This window comes from Lactuca serriola, chromosome 2, assembly GCF_051521515.1.
Source record: "Lactuca serriola cultivar US96UC23 chromosome 2, Lser_US96UC23_V15, whole genome shotgun sequence".
NCBI classification, from domain to species: Eukaryota; Viridiplantae; Streptophyta; class Magnoliopsida; order Asterales; family Asteraceae; genus Lactuca; species Lactuca serriola.
The window spans coordinates 165,629,820-165,657,061 of NC_136409.1; the positions used below are offsets into that span (position 1 = coordinate 165,629,820).

The 27,242-nt window shown below is 33.8% G+C and overlaps 3 protein-coding genes across 7 annotated transcripts; 2 read left to right on the plus strand and 1 right to left on the minus strand.

Moving 5' to 3' along the window:
• Nucleotides 1-316: 316 nt before the first annotated feature.
• On the plus strand, nucleotides 317-923 carry LOC145087288 (methionine-S-oxide reductase). Its single transcript, XM_079025221.1, has one exon. The coding sequence runs from the start codon at nucleotides 427-429 to the stop codon at nucleotides 805-807; it is 381 nt and encodes a 126-aa protein (XP_078881347.1). The 5' UTR covers nucleotides 317-426; the 3' UTR covers nucleotides 808-923.
• A 9,121-nt stretch (nucleotides 924-10,044) lies between these two features.
• LOC145087290 (putative prolyl 4-hydroxylase 10) lies at nucleotides 10,045-12,246 on the plus strand. The gene is made up of 7 exons (XM_079025227.1): nucleotides 10,045-10,415; nucleotides 10,513-10,591; nucleotides 10,921-11,018; nucleotides 11,307-11,404; nucleotides 11,494-11,623; nucleotides 11,725-11,912; nucleotides 11,984-12,246. The coding sequence occupies exons 1-7, from the start codon at nucleotides 10,210-10,212 to the stop codon at nucleotides 12,055-12,057; spliced, it is 873 nt and encodes a 290-aa protein (XP_078881353.1). The 5' UTR covers nucleotides 10,045-10,209; the 3' UTR covers nucleotides 12,058-12,246.
• Nucleotides 12,171-16,935, minus strand: LOC145087289 (aconitase 1). Of its 5 annotated transcripts, none has more exons than XM_079025225.1 (20): nucleotides 16,816-16,935; nucleotides 16,618-16,722; nucleotides 16,269-16,429; nucleotides 16,057-16,149; nucleotides 15,746-15,931; nucleotides 15,516-15,677; nucleotides 15,299-15,443; nucleotides 15,078-15,220; nucleotides 14,951-15,007; nucleotides 14,776-14,855; nucleotides 14,617-14,692; nucleotides 14,364-14,549; nucleotides 14,219-14,286; nucleotides 14,018-14,136; nucleotides 13,818-13,924; nucleotides 13,650-13,748; nucleotides 13,082-13,564; nucleotides 12,831-12,929; nucleotides 12,508-12,750; nucleotides 12,171-12,403 (listed from the first exon to the last, which is right to left on the minus strand). In XM_079025225.1, exons 1-20 carry the CDS (start codon nucleotides 16,817-16,819, stop codon nucleotides 12,305-12,307), a joined length of 2,715 nt encoding a protein of 904 aa, XP_078881351.1. In that variant the 5' UTR covers nucleotides 16,820-16,935; the 3' UTR covers nucleotides 12,171-12,304. The 5 variants fall into 5 exon arrangements, 4 of the variants coding, with proteins under 4 accessions (XP_078881351.1, XP_078881350.1, XP_078881348.1 ...); XM_079025224.1 differs by having other exon boundaries at nucleotides 13,082-13,561; nucleotides 13,818-13,939; XM_079025222.1 differs by having other exon boundaries at nucleotides 13,818-13,939.
• Nucleotides 16,936-27,242: the final 10,307 nt, after the last annotated feature.

Here is a 27,242-nt window from a genome sequence, read left to right on the forward strand (position 1 = left end):
AATTCTATAAGAGCTGTAATATGAATTGTAAGGCTTTATAACACCCAAAGGTAAGCCCTTCCATTAGTTTGGTTTGTACGGGCTATAAAATGGATTTGTAAGGTCGTACCAAATGTGTTGAAACTTGAAACTCAATTTTCGTCAAAACTCAAGGTTCGTACCAAATTGTTTTTTAGATATGACATTATAAATAAATAAATAATTAACATTCTAGATATTTACAATTTTTATTCTTTTGAAAAGTATCAAGTATCAACATTCATTCTAGCTACAATGTTTATTCTTTTGAAAATATTAACATTCTAGAAATAAAAATTTGGAACCGTCTCCGCGTTCCAAATCAAAAGTCAAACACGACACATTCTTCCCAACCCCCTTCAAAATACCATCGACTCGCCAATCATTCTCCCACCTTCAATTTCATCAATGGCGTCGATCTACACCTGCAACGAATGCGGCACCAATCTCAGCCTTCATTCCGCTAATCTATTCCCTCCCGACTTCTACTTTGAGGCTGGCAACAAAGGCACTCTCTCTTTCGCAGCCATCGACTCCTCCAAATTCAGATTCGTCAAAGAAGATAAGATCAGACCCTTTTTCGAGACAATTAATTACTGGGGGATTCAGAGAAAACGAACTAAACTTCTTTGCAATAGTTGCGGTCGGCTCGTCGGGTATCTTTACGATGATGGCCCGCCGATGATGACTGGAACGGGGCAGTTTGGATTTGGACCCAGTCAGGTTATTCCTAGGGCTCCCAGGTATCGATTTAAGACCAAGGCTCTAAGAATTACTTCGGAAACTTGAAATTATTTTGGGGATTTTATTGATTTTGTGCAGTATACGTGTAGTATGTTGATATTTATGTGTGTACATGTAGAAATTGTGATGTTTTATGGAAATTGATTGATATTTTATACTCATGTTTCATTATCAGAGTGCATATATACTTGCTATCAGTCAGATGATACAATGTTCAAAAGTGTTAAAATTTGGTTTCAATCTATTGAAATAATTAAACACAATACAACTCTTGTAGTCAAGATGCACCTCGCCCAATAAGTGATGTTTCATTTGGGACATTGATAAGAATATATAGTAAATACCCAAATTAGTTACCTGATAATTTTACTAACTCTAATTATTAATGTACTCACCCTATCAATGGTTCACCATGCTGATTAAAGAAGTGTGCTCACATGATCAACCATTATCCGATTTCGGGCTTACATCCATCAAGAAGATTTAGATAAAATAATAAAAGAGTATGGTACGTTAAAGGTTTAAAAGTAATCAAATATTACCACCATGTCGCCAAACAAGTCGTTCTCTAGCACTCCACAGATGCTCCAAAAAATAACAAGGTGTGAGAACGATGGATGATACCAAGATCCACCTAGCACGATCCGCAAGCATGGAACGTGTCTTGAGATTCCTCTCGTTGAGCTGTTGGCATTGTTCATAGTGGTCATCTACAAGGGCTTATTTACCTCCCTTAAGCACCATGAAATAAATACAATATAAATGAGTTGTTTAAGTAAATGTTAATAAAAATACAATACAAATGAGTTAGATAAATTGTACTTGGGACGAACCCTTCTTGATGCTACTATTAGCAAAAAGATGAATCTCACAAACTGGTACATTGTATTCTTATAGTGTCGAGATCTATACTATCAAGACTAAGACCTTCCCTAGAGAACCAATAAAATTTTAATAATATTTAATTAACAACCATATTCAAGTATACAATCTTGTCGCATACGGTGGTACAAAGAGATAAATGAACATGGCAACCCCGTCTATCCAATTGGTGAAGAATCACTCCAATTTATCTAATCGGCAAAGAACTTCCCTCTAAAAGTTTGGATCGATAGGTGCTTGTCGTGATAGACTAGAGAATGCTGATAATCCTGGACTCGAGGGTAGAAATTGTGATATACTCGAGCATGATAACGAAGGTCCCGATGATGATGGCTATACACTTTTATTTTTCTTCCATGTTGGGGAAGGTACTGTATCATCACCTGTAAAGCGATTTGAGTTTATATAACTCTGTATTTGTTGATGTCATCATTGTTAGTGTATCCCACATCGATGCAACACGGTCTTTTAAGTGACTATATATGTTGGAGTGTTAATGTATCCCACATCAGTGTGACACGATCTTATAAATGACTATATGTTGGAGTATCCCTTCTCTCCACAACGACTCTTTTGGAGAGACAATCTTAGGCTCCACATATCTTTACATGGTATCAGAGTCGGCGTCCCTCATCCCTGTGGCTCAGCACATCCTTGCCTATCCTCATCGAGCCTCCTACTCTGAGGGGAGTGTTAATGTATCTTACATCGGTGCAACAAGCTTTTATAAGTGACTATATATGTTGTAGTATTCATTCTCTCCACAATGACTCTTTTATATAGACAATGCTCCACATATATTTACAATCACGATGTGTGGTCGAGCAATTTGTCTAAATTTAATGTAACAGTTAAAGGTATTTCATTTTATACAAATTATAATTACAGTTAAAGGCGTAATGTCATGTTTGCAGCGAGAGATTAGTCGGTACGTGAAAGCTTGCCCGAAGCCCTTGTTCGGAAAGTTCCATTTCCAAAAAAATATTATAATGTTTGCAAACGTACTAGTGCCACGTCGATAATTTAAAGACACTTTGACCAAAGCAACTTTTTAAACTTCCTCCATGCCTAGATCCTAGGTGATGAAGTCCGGTCGCTTCTTTCTAGGAGCACTTCTAGGCAAAAAGGAAATGACTCTTATATCTAGAGGTGGCAATTGTGTCGTGTCATGTCAGGTTCGTATCATGTCACAACACTAAAAGGTTTGAAAGTGTTTGACCCTAACTCGATCTGTTTAATTAACGTTTCGTGTCGTGTTAATCCGTTTATTTTCATGCCGAGTTCGTGTCGGATTTCGTGTTAGGGGTATACCTTGAAATATGTTGCGTCATTTGAGGTTAAAAGATTGAGCATGTTGAAAGAGTAAAAGTTGAGTAGGCAAAAAGAAAAAACTAATAGTTTGGAGGGGAAATAAATGAAGTCATAGCAAGTTCAGATGACAAAACTAAACGAGTAGGAGCTGGGGAGGCGGGAGACAAGATCATGAGGATGAGAGAGTGGTCAAAGGGACTGTATAGTTTAGGAGAGAATTGAAAACCTGAAAATGAAGTCTTTATCTAGACGGCTAAGTTATTTCAACATTACAAAACAACTAAATCCAAATGTTTTTTTTTACTTATTGTTTTCGTTTTGTATCTTTCTAGTTTATTCAAAGAATTCAAAAAACTTGCATATAAATAAACGGATCATTTTCGAGTCATATTCGAGTTGAAATTCTCAACCCTAATGTTACCCGTTTAATTTTTGTGCAGTTTCGTGTCAACCTGTTTGTTTGAACGAGATGAAATATCTTACACAAACTCGTTTATTTCGTGTCGAGTTCGTATCGGTTTCATGGCTTGTCAATTTTTTCCACCTCTACTTATATCTATACCTATTAGTTTAATCAATCAAAATGTAGGTACTACATATTATTAAATTTGAACATATAATATGATTTTACACATACCTTGAAAGGTAATAGATATCCCAAGACGATGTCTCTTTGATCTTGCCAAATACCCAGGGCCGGTCCAGACGGTGGGCAACCCGGGCGACCGCCCAAGGCCCACGTCTCCAGGAGGCCCAAATTTTTTGGGATATGTAGTGTGTATATATATATATATATATATATATATATATATATATATATATATATATATAAAATTAATACCTAAATGATTTTTTGGACCTAAAGTTGGTTCAAACTCAAACTAGCTCAAAAGATAAACAATTTGGCTTGTTTGTTATTGCTAATTGTATGCATTTACAGTGAAGAATAAATGATATTTTTTTGAATATTTATGATATTTGTCTTTAAAGGACCCTTTTTTCCTTTTCGCCCCGGGCCCCATATACGTTTGGACCGGCCCTGCAAATACCTTACAAATCTTGCTATAAGTGTATGTTAATAAATAATTGCCCAAAGGGTATCACATGTATAAAAAAAACTAATAACATAATTGATTGAATAAGATATGTAATTAATTTGGACCATTTTCATACATGTTTCACTCCTTGAATTCATTGACGAGTGAAATACATACAAGTTATAGAAGAGATTCCTACCCCTAAGAATGTCACATACCATATAAAGAAACATACACGTACTACATCCTCTAATAATGTAACACCCATGTCTTGGAGGTACTTTTTTTTATTGATTTATAGCTTTTGGACGAGGGTCACAACATGAGACATGGTGGTCACGTCGTGAGTGACCATTAACCAGTTGACCCGTGTTTTTGAGTCTCACGACGTGAGACTTTGGGTGCTCACGATGTAAGAGCGTTCTAATGATCAAAACCCTAATATTTCAGGTATTTAATGGAATTAGAGGGTTGGGGTTGCCCATCCTTAGCCTACCTCACTCTCTTGCCTCATGAAAACCTTAATCTCGACCTACTTGAAGTCCTTAGCCATTTTTGTGACATTGAAGCTTCTTTGGTGGTATTTGATTCATTGAGGTGGAAGTATACCTTGGCGGAGCAACCTCTTGGCAATCCAGCTTCTACCTCACCTTATTTTAGAGCTTTTGGACAATTGTAAGTCATAAAGCTCTGGACTTTTTACCTTTTTCATGCTAGATCTAAGTTTTAATCTCCTTTTTGCATGGTTGTGAAGGATTGCATGCATGGGATCCATAAAGTTTGCAACTTTATGGATCATTGATGCATTCTCTATATTATAATCTTTGGATCTGAGTTTTGGTGTAGTTTTAGACTCCAAGAATGTGTTTTGATCTTATTTTCCCCTCTTTTGTCCTAGTGAGTGTTTGAGTCATGCATTGGACATGCATGACGAAAAAGCTACAATTTTTATCATCTTTTGGGTGAGGGAAGACCCTCTGGAAAGTCCCAAGTATTCATTGTAAGGAATAAGAGCTTAATGCTCAAAGTTGGCTAATGTAGTGCTCACGACATGATGAATAAGCATGTCACGTCGTGAAAATGCTTTCCATCCCGTTTGTTTTTTCTGGATTGAGTCACGATGTAACTCAGGAAGTGGTCATGACGTGAGGATCAACTGTTGGAGTTTGGACCGTTGACTTGAGACCATTTTGGAACCTTTGGGTCTTAGGGTTCTCTAGATGGGCTGGGACTGGTTTGGACTTGGGCCATTATTATGCCTCATGATTATGGGCTTAACCTTAGAAAGTAACTAGGCTTGGTATTGATTGTGTTAAGCGTGAGGAACCGTTGTGCAATAGACTTGGGTGTGAGATTTGTTAAGTTTTGATTGAGGTGAGTTTTCCTCACTGTATTTGTGGGTTGAAGGCACTAATTCCGGTTCGGTAGATTATGTATCCTGGTTAGGATGTTGCTATGTTGTAGTGATTTGTTAAGATCTGCATGATTATCTGTTTTCTGTCATATGTTTATCTGTTATGTATATGTCGACATTTTATGGTTCGGTTGAGGTAGTTCTGCTTCGTGCGGTAGCCAACAAACCCGAGAGCAAGCCAGATATAAGCTATGAGCTCGGGAGCGGGCCATATATGAGCTGTGGACCTGAAAGGCAAGCCATACCATACTATGGGCTTAGGGGCAATCTAGTCTGTTAGTTGTGGATCATGTATATGCTATTATATGTTATGTGTGTTGGTACCTTGGGGAACTCGCTAAGCTTTGGCTTACAGTTTTAGTTTATGGTTTCAGGTACTTCAGATGACCGTGGCAAGGAGAAGGCGTGACCGTGCACATCCTTCAGTTTTATGTTATTTGGATTTTAGGATACTCTGATTACCGAAATACACTTTTGAAACAATGATTTTGTAAACATTTATGGATTTGGGTTATTTTTGAAAAGTTAAAATTTATTGTGATCTTTGGGATGTTACATATAATATATAAATAAAATTCTTCTTAAAAAGAAGTCTATCCTGATTATCTAAGATAAGCAATACCCCATGACTAATATATAGGAACATACATGCCCATAAATGGCGATATTGTCGTGTCATACAAATGGAAATAATTTGCTGGAATTGGAATTTAGGTATAAGGCAAAACTCCATCTGTCCAAAGGAATTAGTGTAACCTCCTTTATCAAATCTAAACCGCTCTCGCATGATCAAATCTGCATCTAAATGGAATAATTATCCCTAGGAAGATTAATATATTTTACTGGTGTGTTAGTTTAAACATGATTGCTACTCGCATCAATTTAGATGCAAAAGGCGTGAATATTCCGTCCATTGTTTGTGGTATTTGTGACTCAGACCGGGAAGAAGTGGGACATATTTTCACTTCTTGTCAAGTAGTTGCAGATCTATGACAATTTTATTGATAGATGGTGCAATTGGACATACCAAATTTTATTGATGTGCAAAAGAGGCGGTGCTGTGGACTAATATGTTACGTATTTCTCAAAAGAAACGAACTGGTTTGGAAGGTATCATTATAGTGATATGGTGGCTTCTTTGGCGGTTTTGTAATGAGATTCTTTTGGAGGGTCACAATATTAGAAAGAATTTGTTGGTTTATAGATTGATCGATGATTATTATATCTTGATTGTGAAAATGAATATTGAATTCAGTGTTAGTAGATTGGTTTGACGTTTAAATTCTATTCTTTCTATTACTATGTAATTTTTTGTTAGCTTTGCACTAACTTCTTAATAAATTCATTCAACTATTCAAAAAAAATAATAATTTACATCTAGAAAAATCTTATATATGAATAATGCATGCATCTGTAATGGGTTCCATATTGATCTCGATATATCGAGAAAATATCCAAAACATTACGTTCTAAATAATCATTGGCGAGTATGCATAGTGTCAAGGTTAGTCACTTGACCCATCTTTTTTTTTGTTATAAGTAATATATAAAATTCATTTGTGATCTATGTAAAATTTTATAAGGGAAAATGACATATAGGCCCTACGAACTTTCTAGGGTTTATCCGTGGAGTCCCTAAACTCTTTTCTTGGCTTTATGAGGGAACGAAATCGTTTTTGTCAGGTCGATTACGCCCTTTTGACCAAAGTGAAGGGGTCATCCGGTTACCCCTTGCCATATTGATATTTGTTGACCAATTTTCCCACTTTGACTTTTAATTTTTCCTAACCTTGGACCCACATCTCCCTCTCTCCCAAGAACACAATCTACCATCTACCATCATCGTCTTCTTCCTCTCAACCTTCCTCTCAATCGATTTACCCAAACACTAACATCTAATAAATACTTTTTTTACTTTTATTGAATTTCATTCGTTTACAATAAATTTCACCATTGTCCATACGTATTCTTTTACAATAAATTCAATAGATTTCACCAATTAAAAGACAATAATTTTTATCCTCTGTATCCTGTTTTCATCTGCCTGCTAATTCCATAAGCTGTTATAATGAAAATCAAAGTTTAATTTGAAGAAGAGAAAATCGCTAGAATCAAGGGGTTTAATCTTCAAATCCAAAATATAAACCAAAAAAAGGAGCTCCGTCCCCTTCAACGGATTTGCCGCCACCGGACCGAAATCCACCCTTTTTCCTTTGATTTTCTTCCTCCTTGATCGATTGAACTCCTCATAACCACCCCTCATTTGTTGTTGTTCAATTTCCGATGAACCTTCCTTCCCTTCTTGTGTTGCAGTCGGTCAGACCAGAAGAAGAAGGAGACGGACTGCAACCGCCTACTACTTCTGTCTTCCTTCCTCGACCTTATAATGGCGGATGAATCTGAAAGATCTAAAGATGTCTCCGATCCCCCTAAAGAAGCAACAATGGTTGAGATATCATACAAGGAAGATGTATTAGATGCGGAAGATGAACATCGTTCACCTGATTTTGAAAAATCGAGGCGCTATGAAGATAAAAAGATACGTAAACAGGAAAATTCGCGTATTTCAACGCCAAAATTGAACAAATTAGATAACACCGAACGTGTTTTCCAACACATTAAGGATGACGTCGAGTCTGATGGGGAAGAACAAGATCGTTCTTCCAATATCAGAAAACTTAACAGTAAACCACAAAGCAGGACAAAGACAAAGACCCCGGTTTATGTTTATACGTATAAGGTAACCTATTTTTGATATAAAAAGGGAACATCTTTAGATGAAGACAGGAGGCAAAATACGACGAATTTCATTGATGGAGGAGTAAGGAAAAATGATTGGAAGTTGCTTGAAGGTCGAAAAGAGATGAAGACAGGAGGGAAAATGGTGACTCTCGCCGGTTCTTCTTCTTCGGTGAACAGTGCTGATGGTCCTCTTTGCGGTCGGAGGCTTTCTTCAACTGGCCATGGCGGTGGTTTGGTGGTGATTGGATCAATCTGCAATCAAAATAGAATTAAGACGAGAGGATGGGCTGAAGAAGGCAACATCTTTGGTTGTTGCTGGGTTCTTTCTGGAGAGAGAGAGAGAGAGAGAGAGAGAGAGAGAGAGAGAGAGAGAGAGAGAGAGAGAGAGAGAGAGAGAGAGAGAGAGAGAGAGAGAGATGGCCCCAATTTTTGTCTATATGACCTCTAAACCGGCTAAAACAAATAAAGGGGACTAAAAGAACAGGTTGCCCACAACTTGGTTCTCTCATAAAGCCACGAAAAAACTTAAGTGACTAAAAGGGTCAACCCTAAAAACTTCATAGGGCCTATGTGTCATTTTCCCATTTTATAATTGACTTACCTAATCTATTTGACAAACAAATTAATATAAATCAAGACTTTTAGAACTCAGCCTTTATATCACAATAGTAAAAATACTTAATTACCCGTTAAAAAATAATATAATATATTTTTTGAGTGATGTGTCACATCATGAAAAAATGAGTGATTAATTTTTGAGTTATAGATTAGTGTCATATATTGAAAAATTATTTTAGATGATATAGTAAATATATGATTATGATAATATTTTAATATATTAGACATCGCAGGTTACAATTTATAATTGTAAGAATTTTTTTAGTTATTTGTTTTTAACACATATATCTGATTATTACTACATATATATCTAAAATTTTCAGTAATTATTCATGAAGTGAGACCATTGTGTGTTTTTCAATTTTTGTGTATCCACACACACACACACACACACACACACACACACACACACACACATATATATATATATATATATATATATATATATATATATATATATATATATATATATCAATCAACTTATGTTTTTAACTTATGATTTTGACATATATAATTTCCCTAAAAATATTTATACATTCATTACCGAATCCGAGTACTCTCCGAATACTCTTGAGTACTCGTTACTCGGTAGTTAGCTGAACAGATGCCGCGTAGCGATTTCTACAACCATGAACCTGCTACTAATATATTTTTGACCATTTTATTTTTATATATCGGTTTAATTTAAGTAATAAATCATGTATATTTCTGTTATAGACTAGTAACCGTAAACAATAATTTTTCTAATGTCACCTTAGAATGACAAAGACATCCATAGCGACCCATTTCAATACTCCTTTAAAATATGTTATTATAAAAATGACAAATTCAAACAACGATTCAAAATCACCCTGTGAAATGACACAAATGTATTTCAAAAACATTGCGAAATGACCTTCAAATTTTGTTATTTATAAACACTAAGAAATGACCAAATCAACAACAATTCAAAATAGTCATTTCACAAGGTATCCGGGAAACATTTTTTTTAATTAAAAAAAAAACCTTAATTTATAGTCGCCAAGTACCAAAAGTACCAAATCCTATGCTAACCAGAGTATTCAAGGCAATAATAAAAAATGGCTAAATAAACCATTTTGCACGACAGCCTTCGAAATGCCATGCAAAATGGCTATTTAAAAAAAAAAACTATATTTCATAGTTCTAAGCCATTTTTTTTTCTTTTTTAATCGAAATTATTTAAGAAAGACCCGACATCGTTTGCTTGCTAATCCTGTGTTCATTAGATTTTGTAATAAAATAATAACAGTTTTGTCATTTGTGCCACACAAACTGCGGGTAATAATCACTTGAATCAAAACGATGAACAACTGAGAGATCTCATTTCACCTTTCCAATTTCCGATCAATAAACAAATCTCCGGATTAATTAAGCGTTAATTCTAGGGTTTTGCTCGCGATCCGTGTCTTAGGATTTTTGAAAATGGTGCCCAAAGGGAGATTACCCGTTCGGGGTCCTTCGCGGAGATCTTCATCATCAACGCTCATCTTTTCAATACTAATTATCTGTTTGTTCTTCGTATTGATCCTTCTTGCTCTTGGAATTCTATCGATTCCAAGAACATCAAACACTTTCCCGGGTGCTCATGATCTCAGCTCCATCGTTCAACGGACTACCGACGCTGTCAGGTCAGTTTACGTTTAGATTCAAGTTTGTCCCAATTTGTTGTAATTCGATTCGATAACGCATTCTACTTAAACTGCTTCAACTTTTCACTGAATGTAGAAGCGACCGCAGCCATAACGATCGTTGGACTGAAGTGATATCATGGGAGCCTAGAGCTGTCATCTATCATAATTTCCTGGTCAGTGTTTTTTTTTTGATCAATTTCTTTCAATACACAATCAAATAACCACTTACATTCAACTGTAATACTTCTGTATGTCCAGATAACAGTAGTAATGTTTATTTTGATCCATTCAGACCACTTGAAGAAATGCTATTCCACTTCTGAAAAGAGGAAGTGCCACTTTTGTTGCTTGCATTTCCTATAGCTTTCTATAGTTAATTTATCGTGTTTGAAAGTTTGATGGCTTCATAATTAAAATGGTTAATTAGTCACCAATTATATCATGTTTAGTCTCAAACAATTACTCAGGTAACTCAAACTCATTTCCTTCTCTATATTGGCAGTCAGAAGACGAGTGTGAACATCTGATTACACTTGCTAAACCTCATATGGAAAAGTCAACTGTGGTCGATAGTGTGACTGGTAAAAACAAAGATAGTAGGTGTGCAGTTTTTTATCATTCTTGCTACTTTTGTAATTATTTAGGAAATATACAGGAAAGGAAAGCCACTATATTTTAACACTTTTTTTTTCGGTTTAATCACTATAAGCCACCCTTTTTTGAATTTTTTTTTTCACTGCGAAAACTGACATGTAGGTAAATAAGGAAATTTCTTTCAAAAAGGCTGGGGCTTTTCATTGAACAAAAAAGTATAGTGGTTAAACTGCAAAAAAACCAAAATATAGTGGCTTTTATTATGTATTACTTAAACCACATCTTTTGATTCAGAGTCCGTACAAGTTCCGGGACATTTCTAGCGAGAGGACAAGATAAAACAGTTGAATCCATTGAGAAAAGGATTGCAGACTTCACCTTCTTACCTGTAGGTATGGCATTATCATTTATCAATCTTTTGTTGATCCGAATCTGATTTCACATAAACTGATTAATTTAGTGATTTGACTTTCTGCTTAAGAACATGGTGAAGGATTTCAAGTTCTCCACTATGAAGTAGGTCAAAAATATGAACCACATTATGATTACTTTCGTGATGAATATAACATAAAGAATGGGGGTCAAAGGATGGCTACAGTTCTCATGTACCTGTAAGTAATCTTATTGTTGTTGTAACTTATGTATGTATCATGTATCATATATATTATATCATCAGCATCTATAAAATTTTCATTTCTCTCATGGTTTACAGATCAGATGTTGAAGAAGGAGGCGAAACAGTGTTCCCACAAGCAAAGGGAAACATTAGTGCTGTACCTTGGTGGAATGAACTATCTGATTGTGCGAAAAAAGGGTTATCTGTTAAACCAAAAAAGGGGGATGCTTTACTTTTCTGGAGTATGACACCGGATGCGACAATAGATCCTTCAAGTTTGCATGGTTGGTTATTTTTTTAGGGTTTAGGGTTTAGTTTCATGAAACTAACGTACCTTCTCTTCTTATTTTCATAGGTGGTTGCCCCGTTATTAAGGGGAACAAATGGTCCTCTACAAAATGGATCCGGGTCAACCCGTATTACACTTAATTTTGGTTCCAAAGGTACTCACTTTGTTAAAGCTCGCCAATTTTGATGCTCACCCTGTATACATGTTTTGAGGCATATACGTTTATTTAAATGATTCAGTGGACATGTAAATCTGTGGACCAAAACCCTCTTTCTTTTTACATATCTTGATTCAATTCTACAAACTGCAAATAAATATAAACATTTCCATATTCGGGTTTTTTATGTATTTTTGTTACTATATAATATATATGGTCGTAACTACTAACTACTTGCATGCACAATGCACATTGCCATTTTTTGAAGTAATGAAGCTCCTAATAACATATTGCAAAATGTCACCATGATCAAAGTAAGCCAGTTCCACCTGCAATTTGGAAGTTATTATGATTCATGAGCATGACTGGTTTTCTACCATATTAGACAAAAAAAAAAAAAAAAAAGGACCGGGTAAATGAAAATCTTTATTACCTCCGTGTCAAACCTTAGTTTACATTTAAATAATTTCCCATTGTTTGTTTTGACTATGATATTTTGGCCGGGTGTAATCTTGCTGATGTCATTCGGGAGGTCAATGGTGTAGCGCTCATGTCCGGTCAACTCTAGAGTCTCTGCATCCTCGCCAGGCTGGAAACAAAGTGGAATTATTCCCATGCCAGCTAGATTACTGCGATGAATCCTTTCAAAGCTTTTAGCTATTACTGCTTTAACACCCTGTTTAGATATAAATTATTATATAAATAAACATGTTATAGTTGTCAAAAAGTCAAAGTCAAAGTCAAAGTCAAGTTTACCATCAACTTTGGACCTTTTGCAGCCCAATCTCGAGCGCTCCCAGTTCCGTACTCAGCACCAGCCAAAACTATTGTATCTTGCCCCTTCTTCTTGTATCTCTGGTCATAAAGAAATTTTGGTTAAATGTTTGATTTGAAACAAAATTCCAGTCTGTTTGGTTGGATGGAATGGAATAAGCAATGGAATGGAATGAGTCATTACATTCCATGCGATCACACCAAACAGGGTTGAGGGTAATAGTAGTAAATACCATGGCAGCATCAAACACAGGTAGCTTCTCTCCACTAGGAATATGAATGGTATTAGGTCCAACTTCATCTTCCATTAATTTATTCACAAGTCTTATATTACCAAAAGTACCCCTAACCATGACCTCATCGTTTCCACGTCGACTACCATATGAATTGAAATCCCTCCTATCAACCCCAAGTTCCTTTAAATATTTTGCAGCTGGACTATCTCTATGGATACTCCCCCCTGGTGAAATATGATCCGTTGTAATACTATCACCCAAGTTTAACAAACAGTATGCATCTTTTACTTCATATGGACCTGGAGGGGTAACACTTATATCTTTCAAATTAGGAGGTTCACGTATATAACTCGATTTTGGATCCCATTCGTATAACCTGTTTGAAGCTACATATAAATCATTCCATGTTGGGTGCCCTTCAGTTATTGTTTCATACACGGATTTAAACATGTCGGGCAACACGTTAGATTGCACAATCTGCTTCAAAAACATAAGTTATTCAATCAGAGGTAGATTATAATTTATAATTTATAAAGGGATGAACTATTTGTTTAACTTAGCTTACTTCTGCTACTTCTTCGCTAGATGGCCAAATGTCCCTCAAAAAGAATTCCTTCCCGTCTTTACTTACTCCAATTGGTTCCGTCTCAAAGTCAATGTCAACCTGAGGAAAAAGTCAAAGTTTGACTTTCTGAAGTCAAAGGGCGGGTCGGGTATTTTATAAATTGTATACCGTGCCAGCAAGAGCATATGCAACAACGAGGGGAGGAGAAGCGAGATAATTTGCTCTTGTAAGTGGATGTATACGGCCCTCGAAATTACGATTTCCAGATAAAACAGCTGCAGTGACAATGTCTGAAAATATAGGGGTGAAAGTGAAACTTTTCTTTTATAAAGAGAAATAATGAAGAACTTATTAATTAAGTACATTACCATTTTCAGAAATAGCAGATGCCACCGATTCGTCCAGGTCACCAGAATTGCCAATACAAGTGGTGCATCCATAACCAACAATATGGAAGCCCAACTTTTTCAAATAACTCAGCAATCCACTGCAAATACAATACACAAAGTGTGTTGGTGTTTCCTTTTTGCGTATGTATGTGGAGTAAATGACTATTTTACCCTTCTTACCTTTTCTCCAGATACTTCGTCACAACTCTGGAACCGGGGGCTAGGCTCGTTTTAATCCACGGTTTCACCTAAACATAAAGGTTGAATAATTATTGTAAATGATTAAAAACTTATTAGTCAAAATATATAAAAAATGGAATCTAACCTCAAGCCCCAAATTGCAAGCTTTTTTTGCTAACAAACCAGAGTGAATCATGACACTAGGATTTGATGTATTTGTACAGCTCGTGATGGCTGCGATTACAATATCTCCATGTTTAAGTTGTGCTGGCAACCCAACCGATTCAAACTTCACAATCTTGCTTTGGTCCTCTTTTAGTATACCATATCCCTAAAAACTTATTTCAAACAAGTTAGATAGAAGAAGAAAAAGGATCTTAAGAACTCAAATACACAACCTTGAATCCAACTTTCCTATCCAAGCATGCATGCCAATCAGCTTTCATATCTTTCAGAAGAACTTGATCATGAGGCCTACAAACAAGAAAACAAAACAACATACATAAGTACAAGCGTACAAGCATGCGTTACAAGCTTATACAACAAAAGATTCATACCTCTTTGGTCCAGACACACAGGGCTCCACATCTTCAAGATTCAACTTCAAATGAGAACTAAATGCCATCTCCTTCTCAGGCTACCACAATTGGGTAAAAAACATAGGGAATAGTAGGTACAACTGTATAAGCACGAGGTACAATCTTAAGCATATCCGACTATATTTGTATGTACCTTACTGTAATCCATGAACATCTTGTTTGCCCGCAAATACGTCTCTATCATGGATATCTACATGATTTTTATACTCGCTTTAAGTATATCAAAAAGACAATATAAATCAAGGTATTTACCAAATTACCATATCATCACTTCTGCCAGTTAGCTTTAGATATTGAAGTGTGACATGGTCCACAGGAAAGAAACCCATGGTTGCACCATATTCAGGAGACATGTTTGCAATTGTTGCACGATCTGGTAACGATATTTCACTCATGCCTTTACCTACAAGATCACATGACAAAAAAAACCATGAAAAATTATGTCACAATCTCAGCGTTATATATTAATTACTAAACTTACCATAAAACTCAACGAAATTACCAACAACCCCATGTTGTCTAAGCATTTTAGCCACTGTCAAGACCAAATCTGTAGCTGTAACTCCATTTTTCAAACTTCCAGATAGCTCAAACCCAACTACACCTGGAAGAACCATGCTAATCGCCTATATACAAATCAAAATTTTCATTAAGAATCATACTTTATTAAGTTGTGAGCTACTGTTGTCTATATATACCTGACCAAGCATTGCAGCTTCAGCTTCTATTCCACCAACTCCCCACCCCGCAACACCTAATCCATCTACCATACTTGTATGAGAATCTGTCCCAAAAACAGTATCCGGATACAAAATACCGTTTGTGTTAAATACGACTCTTGCAAGGTATTCAAGGTTCACCTGAAAATAATTTTGTCATCTTGTTAAATAAATGAAAAATGAAAAATCTACAACTCAATATTAATTACCTGATGAACAATCCCGGCTCCTGGAGGAATAACAATCATGTTATTGAAAGCGTTTGCACCCCATTTCAAGAAAGAGTACCTTTCTTTATTTCGTTCTAATTCAAGTTCCATGTTGGCCTGTAGGGCGTTTTCTGATCTTGACACGTCAACCTGGACCGAATGATCAATCACAAGGTCCACTGGAACCTGTACATGTAACGCTTTCACCCAATTGTTAAGAAAAACATCTGGGTTGTTTTGTGGAATGTAAGTCTCATTCATTCAGAGGTCTATAACAACCTCTGGATGATGTTGAAAAATGAAAATGTTACCAATGGATTAATTTTACTAGGATCGCCACCGAGCTTGTTCATAGCATTACGCATGCCCGCAAGGTCAACAACTGTAGGAACACCAGTAAAATCCTGCAGTACACTTGCACTCATGAATTCACTGAGTTCAATAAACTCGCAAACTAATTAATTGTAAATTGTAATTGCATATGAGTAGATGAGAAACGACGTCGTTGCTTTGCTTGGCATACCTGAAGGAGAACTCTAGCAGGTTTAAATGGTATTTCAACTTTTTTGGGAGAAGTCTTCTCCCAGTCAAGAATGTTTTCAACATCCTTGGTTGTCACTTGGAAGTCGTCGCAGTTACGGATTGCAGACTCCAAAAGTATTCTAATCGAGAATGGTAGCCAATCTGTCCAATCATCATGTATATATCGTCATGATTCTAATGTCCAATTGTTACGAAACTGAATTGATTAGCATGATATTTAAAGCTTGATGAGTTCAAATAACATGAAAACGATCGTAGAGTTGATTTTACATTTCAGTTTTAGTTTACGAATCTCAGCAGCTTTACTTAAACATTTAGATGAGTAGTACCGATTCTGGAATCACTGAGAGAAGGTAAGCTGTAGTATTTGCCGAATTCACCACCGCCTTGCTTCTCTAATGTCTTCAATATCCTCGAAAATGAATTACGGCTCCCTGCAATTCGATGAAACAACGAACGACATTCGATTAACATTCATGATCGAACTCAGAAGAAGAAAAGCGAATTCTAGATTCATACATACATACCCATCGATTACTAGCTAGGATTCAAGTTGATCTACTACTAGGGCTTGAAGTTTAAAGTACGACTGTGTGAATCGGCGTGTGTGTCCGGGTGTCACCGTTTCACACAAGGCTTATGAGAATGGCGCCACTTCATATTTATTTTTTATTAATTAATTTACTATATGGGTTTTATAAAACAAACAATTAAATATGAAAGGTTAAACAAAAATTTATTTAAAATTGAAATTTAAAATTTAAAATTTGAATTTAAAAGAAAACATATTAAATATTATATGAGTATTAATATTGTAATTTATTGATTATTTTATATTAAGACAATTATTAATTGATGTGTAAATATAATGTATTAATTAAAAAAAGATAAAAAAATGAGAAAATGACAAATGGAAAAAACATTTATTCAAAAATATCAAAAAATGACATGTGTCAAAGTTAATGAAAAAGTGACATATGACAAAATTATTTTCATTTATTAGAAATGATTAATTAATTATTAAATACTTAAATATAATTTCTTTTTTGTTTTTACTTGTTTTTTGTATTGGGAAACTACAAGTGAGGAAATCAAAATTCACAAAGTTGTCATAGCCTCTTTCTAGAGTTATAGATTTATAATTATATCATTATATATGTCAAAGTTGAGCTAAAGATGTAGAAAAAGAAAAAGTAAAGGAAAACCTAATTAACTTGCATGACCGGCTTATTTGGTATCATCTTTGTTTTATAGATTGGAGATCCTGAATTATAATCCGAAGGTGATTTCATTTAATTTTTAGCCATTAATCAACCATTAAAAAAAAACAAAACTCGCACGTAGTTCCGAATTTTAGAAACACAAAAGAATTTTCTATAACTTAATATTTTTATTTAGTTCAATGATATAATAATGCGAATTTAGCTAAGAAAACATAAAGATCTCGTTTCATGAGCGTTGTCAGGCATCAAACCAAGACCTTGCCAACCACATCCACAATTCCATACTCCATATCCAACGCACCCACTAAGGCTGGTGAGTATACTTTTTTATCGTACCATGTAATAGAGGTGATGTGTAACACCCGATTTTCAGATTAGATCGATTTAGGGCTTCAAAGAGTTAAAGATATGATTTTTGGGTTAAACCAAGGCTCACTACGTGACCATAGAGGGGTCACGACGTGAAGAGTGATTAAATGAAGACGCTGAATTATGCTGAGCTCACGACGTGAGATGCACTGCAACCATTGATCTTTTAGGTTTTTCTTTGTATTTAAACCCCATAAACTTCATTTTACGGTTCCAAAATAGCTTCATTCCTCCCTAAGCATAGAAAAACCTTAACCCTAATCTCTCTTTGTGATTCTTGAGCTTTTGGTGGAGTTTTGGTGGTTTGAAGAAGAATAGATCACCATTGAAGCATAAATTCAGCATGGAAGTTCCATTCGCAACCCCTAGCAACACCTCTGGACCATTGTGAGTAACCAAGATTCAAGCTTTTTGTTTCCTTATTACTAGATCTAAGGTTTTATGCATGTTTATCCATGGCTACAAGAGTTTAAGTGTTGGGACTCCATAAAGTTTGCAACTTTATGGGTCCTTAAGGTCCCTTGGTGATTATATGTTATAGATATGAAGTTTGGATGATGTTTGAGTTCATGATTGAGATTTGATCTCCTTTTTCTCCATGAATGCTCTAGTTTGAGCTTAATTCTTGTATTGGACATACAAGACCTTAAAGCATCAATTTTTATGATCCTTGGGGTGGTAGGAAGCCTCCTAGAAAAGATGAATTAGTGGCTTAATGGATTAAGAAGTTTATGGATCAAAATGGCATTCAGACTGATCCCACGACATGAGGTTATCCCTGTCATGTCGTGAGGATTATGAGACCCGACTATTTTGTCCCGTAGTGGCTCACGATGTGAGCCATAGATGGTCACGTCGTGACGGGTTTTTGACTGTTGACTTCCGTTGAGCATTGAATTTCTAACCAAGTTTGACTTTAGTTCAAACTTGAGGGTTTGACTGGTGATTAAGAGTTTACCTGGTTGTGGTGATTACGGATTCGCGGGTGCAAGCAGTTCAGAAAAAAGGATAGTATTGTAGTGTTTCAGAGTTCTCCGATTCAGGTGAGTTTTGCCTCATTGTATCGTGGGTCAAAGGCACCAATGTTGGCCCACTAGTTTTGGTTATCTTCTAGTAGAGGGATTCCATAAGGACTGTCTGTAGTCACGTAGGATAGACTGAGGACTCTTGATCTAGAATTTCTTGCATGTTTCTTGTTTGGTTGTGGCTCTAAAGTAGGATCACCTGTTCGGGTGTCTATCTCACCTTTGAGTATATACAGTTATGCATTCCTTGGATTGTGGCTATGTATCCTTATGTATAGTTTGTTGTTGTATTGTAGTGATCTGCTAGATTTGTGCATATATATATATATATATATATATATATATATATATATATATATATATATATATATATATATATATGGTTAAGTTATTTTGTTTTTACTAACTATTGTGTGCTAGAATGCACAGATCTGGACCACTGGATGGAATAGAATCAAAGGTCATGATCTGAGGGTCTATGATATTACAATAGGGTAACATGTACCATATAATCACACAAATTTCAGCATAAGGACATTTTAGTCAATTAAGACAAATTTAAAAAAGGAAAAATCGAGATTTATGGGATAATAAATGATTTTGATTTAAAAAATCTGATTTTTTTTTTCAAATTAATTCAATTTCAAACGTAATTTGTAAGCATATACGATTTTATTCTATCAGAATGTCATTTTGTTAGAATGATATTCTGTAATTTTGTCAGAATGGTATACAACTATGAACATAATATTATAAACACATATTATCAAGATCAATAATTTTTAATGAATACAAATGTTATATAAGACGAAGTTTAATAGTTTAGAATAAATAATTACATTCATTCTTAAAGAATACAACTATGAACATAAATTACATTCATTCTTGAAATCTCTTGCAAAAAAAATATCGACATTCTTGAAAGAATCCCCATTCACTTTCTTGTTTCGTTCCTAGATGTCTTGTGTATGTTTGACCTCTAAGCTACTTCAAAATATCTAGCATTCTATGAGATTGACATTTTGTGAAATTTGCATTCTGTCAGAATTGTATTGCATGAGAATAATTTTATAGGAGCTGCAAAAGGAGATAAACTCAAGGATAGTAAGTGATCCATTGGCAAAACTTCAAAAATCTGAAAAACATAAGAAACAAAAATCATGTTAAAACATCAGCCAATTGCAATACAACCTTGCATAATCATTCTTATGTGATTATACAGGAAGTACAATTCTGGCAGAATCATTCATATGTGATTTCCAAGATGATAATACTCTCCACAAAATATTCTTAAAGAATGAAATAATTATTCTTACATAATGAAAAAATTGAAGATAAGAATAAACACCCAATAATTATTTACAGAAATATTCTTATGTGATTTCCAGCACTTTATTTCATAATCAAAAAATGATTCTCTCTCTTTCAATATTGAAAGAAAATGAGAGTAATTCTAAATTTAAAGTATAATAGAATAACATAATTCACTGTTTTTATTTTGTTTACCTTAGGAGATGAGATGCACAACAATAAACATTCCATCGCTAACCATGAATACAATCTGAGATTGTCATATTTTTCTTTGGCATTTATCAAACACTTTAAGGACGCTCCCTAAAACACCACATTTTCTATGAATCATGAATGAAAAAAATCCAATTCAGAACCATCAACATCAAATTCATATGAACAACAATATATTTCAACATCATTATAAAAATCTAAAACTAAAAGTTGAAATTGTAGAAATTGGCTAGTTGGAAGAACGAAGAAAAAAACATGTTTTCTATGGAATGGAATTGCAAGTATGATAAATTAAATTGTAGAAATCTCTTTGACCAACTATTGGAGATAGAAGCTAGCTTCGATTGGAGATGGAGTCGTCGAGAATAACATCTTCATCTTGTCAACGGAATGAGGAAACAGATTTGCAACTTCTGATCCACGGCTTCTTCTTCATTCATCAATAAGAAAAGAAATTGGGAGGATACATAAATATAATACGTATCATATGAGAGGCTAGGGTTAAATAATTGGTCAAAGAGATTTTTATGGTAATTTCCATGAATTAAGAGATTTTATTTTAATTGTTATGCTAAAGTTACATAATTACCCTTATAACAATTTTTATTAATTTAATTATTCCTAAATTCCTATTGGTGCATTCATGCACATAATAATTGCTAGAAACATTTGAACCTAGCTCTCTCTCTCTCTCTCTATATATATATATATATATATATATATATATGATAGGATGTTGTAGTAGTGGTATGCTGATTAGAGTGCTAGTATACTGGTTATCATCTAGTGGAGTGCCCTAGGGGTTGTATGTAGTCATATAGGATAACTTGAAAAGTCTTGATCTAGGCTTTCTTGTCTATTCCTTGTTTGGTTGTGGCTCTAGAGTAGGATCATCTGTTCGAGTGGCTATCTCACCTTTGGTTACTTGTGGTTACACATTTCATAGAGGCTAGCTGGTAACAGGACAGTGTGATGTGAGAGGACTAGTAAGTGGTAGTGAGTTGTATGATTGATGTTTGCATGTATTGTATGCCTACTTGATCCTTGATTGTTTATATGTTGACATATGGTGGTAGTGGGTTGAGGCGGTTCTGCTTTGAGTTGTAGGCCAAGATACCCGGTACGGTCGACTGTAAGTCGTAGGCACGAAGGCTCGGGAAGAGCGGTTGGGTTGAGGCGGTAGGCCAACAAACCCTAGGTATTCCGGTCCGATGACTGATTAGACCCGTTGCATGTTGACATTCCAATATGATGATTGTGGTCCATTATGCATGCTTGTATGTTTATCGTATGCGGGATTGTACACACTCATCAACAACATTGAGGATTTCATTTTTCTTATACTCTGATTTTCAATAAATGTATTTTGAAATAAACGATTTTCTTACTAATGGATTATAATTGGGAAATTTATTTTATTAAAATGATTTTTTGTTGTGAAAATGAGACGTTACATGATGGAACGGTAAGATGTGAGCGGAACATTATATTCTTTAGGTGAGAGATGGTGCGGTGACCCCCCACACAAGGTTAATACACCATATATATATATATATATATATATATATATATATATATATATATATATATATATATATATATATATTAAAAAATTATTAAAAAATAAATCAAAATTTATGGTTTTTCATTTCTTATGGATATAGTATAATATTGACATATTATTTATACATATTTAAATATTAAAAAAATGAAGAGAGTAAGAAGTGATAATTTCCTATTAATAAGGGATGAGATAGACGTAGTGGTTTGGGGAAGTGGGACGAGGGGTACTGGAGGTACCGCCGTGTAACGATACCCTGCTCCAGTGGGTTGAGCGGTTTGGAGGAGAAAAGCCATTGAGCGGGTTTGCGAACCCTTGTTCGACCTCTTTATCTTTCTACTCTCTCTTAATTCTTCTATGCATCACTTTGCTATACCTCATGCTTTAAAACTTGTACCAAATTGCATTTGTATGTTTTTAATTAGTTTTGTATATTTTTAATGTTTTTGTATATTAATTTTGAATGATTTTAATTACTGTGTATTTATTTTAAAATTAAAAGTTGAGTGGGTTGAATGTAACGTCCTAAAAATTCTAAGTGAAATTTTTTCTTTAAATCGATCAAAATCAACCATTCATTCATTTAGAAATCCCTTAAGAGTATATAACATGTCATACAATCATTAAAGTACAATACAAGTCGAATAATGCAGAACACTGTTGGATACGGTACAATCATCTCGAACTCTTTATCTTGGAACCGAAAGTACTTGAAATCATAAACATAAAACCGTAAGCACAAAACTTAGTGAGTTCTCCAAAATACCCCATACCATACATACATATCAACTTAAAGCTATATAAGTTTATTTTACCCCTGATTCTGTTTTAACTCAATCGGTGTTTTTCAACCTAACGGGTCTATTTCACTCCCGAGTCTATTTCAACTCAATAAGTGTTTTTCAACTAAACGGGTATATTTCACCCCACATACATATCATACATGCATATCAACAAGAGTCACAAAGACAACAAGTACATAATGAACGAGTTTATTTCACCCCCGCAATGGCGGAGCTTATGTAGGGCCAGGGGGCCGCATAAAATTTGACTTTGTCTTCCATATGTGTTCAATTTTTATACATATTCTATTTTCGGCCCCCCAAACCAAAACTTCAAGCTCCGCCACTAGGGATTAAAAGACTATTTTTAAGTGGTCGTGTAACCTAAATAATAATTATATATAAATATACTACAATAAATTAAACAAAACAATCAAATAAAAAGAACACATCTTATGTATTGTGAAGAAAGATGGTATAATAATTATATATAAATATACTACAATAAAGTAAACAAAACAATCAAATAAAAAGAACACATCTTATGTATTGTGAAGAAAGATGGTATACGAAGGGCCTATGGAATTTGGGTTCGGCATAAGTAATTGGGTGTCCCACATATATGGTTGATGGCAAGAGAGGAGGAGAAAATCTTCTTTCTAATAAATGGGGAGGCTGGTAGGCAAATTAAGAAAAGTGCGGCTGGTAGGCAAATTAAGAAGAGTGTTGACCATTGTTTTAAAACCAGTTATTTATCTAATTCAATGGAACGATTCAACTATTAAAATAAAAATAATTTGGTTTTTAGATTTTTTTATGTATTTTATATATACATGCATGCATATATGTGTGAAAACTAAATATAAATCTCTTATATGCCTAAACTTAAATATAAATCTGTTATATGCCTAAACTTAAATATAAAATTACATAACACTAGGTTGCTTTAAATTAAAATATAACTAAATGAATTATTGATTTCTTCAACTCCTTGATTTTCTCCACAACTTCCTTATTCACAATTGACAATCCTTATTTCACAAAAATGATTTTTACATACGTGTTTTCGGATAATCTCCATTAAAGATTTCACAATCTTTTTAATCATATTCTAATTTCAGTTTTGTACTCGGACTTATTTTAGGCTTTTAACTGCATTCTAATTTCATTTGTGTAATTGTGTGAACCAAAACTTATGGAAGAATGATTTATTAAAGTTTAAACGACATGATTTCTTTTTTATTTAAATAAACTAAAAATGATAAATAAATTCAATCGTAATGTATATTTGGCCCTTATAATTTAATTTCATTTTCTATAGTGATGTAATCTTTCATTAATAAATTCAAGATCGGGATGATTGATTTTTTTCCTTGAATAAAAACATATAAGCTGTCATTTTATATCTATAATAATAAATAAAAATTTATTCTTTCTTATGTTGTTCTCCCATTCAATTAAACATTTGTCATTTTCTAGCTTTTTTAAATTATTTAATACTCATCTATGTGTTATTTTTGTATTTTTGTATTTAAATTTCACCTAATACATGCCACACTATATTAATTGATTTTAAAAATACATTAATTAATATATATTAATGTGGATAGTAACTATTTGTGAATTTGTATCACTATCCAAAAATAATACTGATCAACTAGGTTGTTTATACAAAATGCAACCTCATACTAATTAATTTTATTAATATATTAATTAGTATATATTAATATTAATTAATTTTATTAATATATTAATTAGTATATATTAATGTCGATAACAACATTTTATTTATGAATTCATATGTTAAGTTTGTTTGCTCAATCAAGAGAAATCAAGTATTTTATATGGAAAATATGAAAATGAGTTTTAATTTTAATTTTGGATGCTGCAATTACCTTCACACAAATATTGTAATATTTTCCAAACTTGATTATCAGTTTCATCTATAAATATGAGTTCATATTAATTTTTTGGGTTGATGTTATTAGTTGGGCTCATTTGTTTCACTGTGAAAATCAAAGCTCTAGAAAATCAACATCAAGGATTACTTCACCCACAAGTCATCATCCATATTCTATTGATGATGATTTTAATGAAAATTTATACTCTAATGATGTTCTAAATGGTCTTAAACGGTAGGTTTGACAATTAATAAGTTGGTATTAAAATTCGGTGTCTCAGTTATGTTACTAAGGAATATTGATAAGAAATATGGTTTGTGTAATGGGACGAGGCTACGAGTTAACAGTTCAATCGAAATTTGGTAAATTTGACCGATTCAATCCAATTCATAGATAAACTAATAAAATAATTAAAACAACAAATTTTAATATCTTATAATTAAAATAAAAATGTTTTCTGTGACATCTTCAATTTTACGATCCGAAAAAAACATTTTTCTTTATGCTTATTTAAAATAGAGTATTATTTTACTAGTGTGGAATTTGTCCTAAAACAGTATTAATGTGGAATGATATCAATATCAAAAGCATTTCCGAAGAAATTTTTTCATTAGTATTTAAAAGTTTAGGATGTCATAACTGCTATAGAAACATAAACATAAATTAGTATTTACATGCCTTATACCAATTTATTTAATGGCCTAAAACTCCTTAAATATCTCGGCAGATTCAAACATCAATATCCCAAACCTTGGTACCGCTACTTATGATATAAGGAAACTAAATGGGTCAGACTTGAGAGCCTGGTGAGTACATAGGGTTTTCCTAAAATGATGATCTCAAGAGATCTACCTTAAAGGATCACTATAAGTAATGAGTAGACAGTAATGCTTCCGAGATTTCGTAGCAACAATGAGGGGGATAGAATACCTGAATGAACATTCTTTCATTTCCCCCGAAAAGCATGATTATTAACACCTACAGGTGACGAACTTGCTAGTATTCCACGAGATTGTCTAGAATAGTTAGTGGTCATCATATATACTATGTTAAATGACTGGTCCCTAGTAGTACAATAATACAATGCATGGTCTCTCACATATATCAAGAACACAGATAATAGACACATATAACATTTAATTATCTAAACACTATATATATATATATATATGTATATATATATATATATATATATATATATATATATATATATATATATATATAGGTTTAAATGTTTCTACTAACTATTGTGTGAATGTATGATTAATTGTGGACCAATCGTTTTAGTTATTTAATTATCTAAATACTTCACACACACACACACACACACACACACACATATATATATATATATATATATATATATATATATATATATATATATATATATATATATATATATCTTATATCGTATATCGTATATCGTATACTATATATAAAGCATATTAGTCATATCTTGAATTTTAAGAGGTACAAGATACAAAGTTTTTTGTACAAATCAATTATGCATAACAAAACCATTAATAATTGCCAAAAGTTTAAACACTTGAATTATGGAAAGTTATTAAAAAATTAATTTGGAACAAAATAACAATTTTAAAATATTAAATTCATCAGTATAAGTTAATTTACATTTCTTAAACAAGATGCTGATAATAATTAATTTACATCAAATGTATAAACATACAATATAAATATAAGTTCTAAACATAAATATTTTAATTAAAAGTGGTAATTCTTCTTATTACATAATAACTAATAACAAAATTAAATAATTATTTTCTCGTAAGAAAACTATTCGCCCAAAAAACTATTTATCGTCGCTGCTTTGCGCGGGCACACATCTAATATATATATATATATATATATATATATATATATATATATATATATATATATATATATGTGTGTGTGTGTGTGGGGGGGGGGGGGTGGGGGGGGAGCGGGTATGTGTAAGATGAAAGTGACCATGTATTCGCTTGTTAAAAGTGGATGATTGATGATTTGGGTAGCGCTTCGCTTAACGCCTGAGCTTTTCATTTGATATGACCTAGGTATGAACATCACTACGTCTTAGTCTTGTATTCCTCGTGATTGTGATAGTCTAGATTCCTAAATAATGCCAATGAATACTGATCTATAGTTGATATGGAACAATTAGGTAAGATCGTATCGGAGGTAGGGTCTGTTTGGTATATAAACTATACTGTATGGAAATCTCACTTTTAACACATCACTAAATCTAACCTCGAAACATTCCCGTAAGTAGATCAATCAATATTATGACATGGAATCACTGATGAATCTTGTTATAGGTTCATAATAATGATAATGAACTTAAACATGGGTTACACTTAAAGCATACACAAGTGTAGCTTAACTTGCAAAGTTTCTAGCACAAAGTTGAGAATTACACAGATAGAATTCCGAACCAAAAGATTCTATTTGCTGGGCTCTATGATACCACAAGGCCTCGCTAAATTAGTCGGGAACAAGGGAGTATTGGGGCTAGAAATTCGAAAAGGTTTCCAGAGGATCTGGTATTGAATGGGTGAAGAAATAAGTTGAA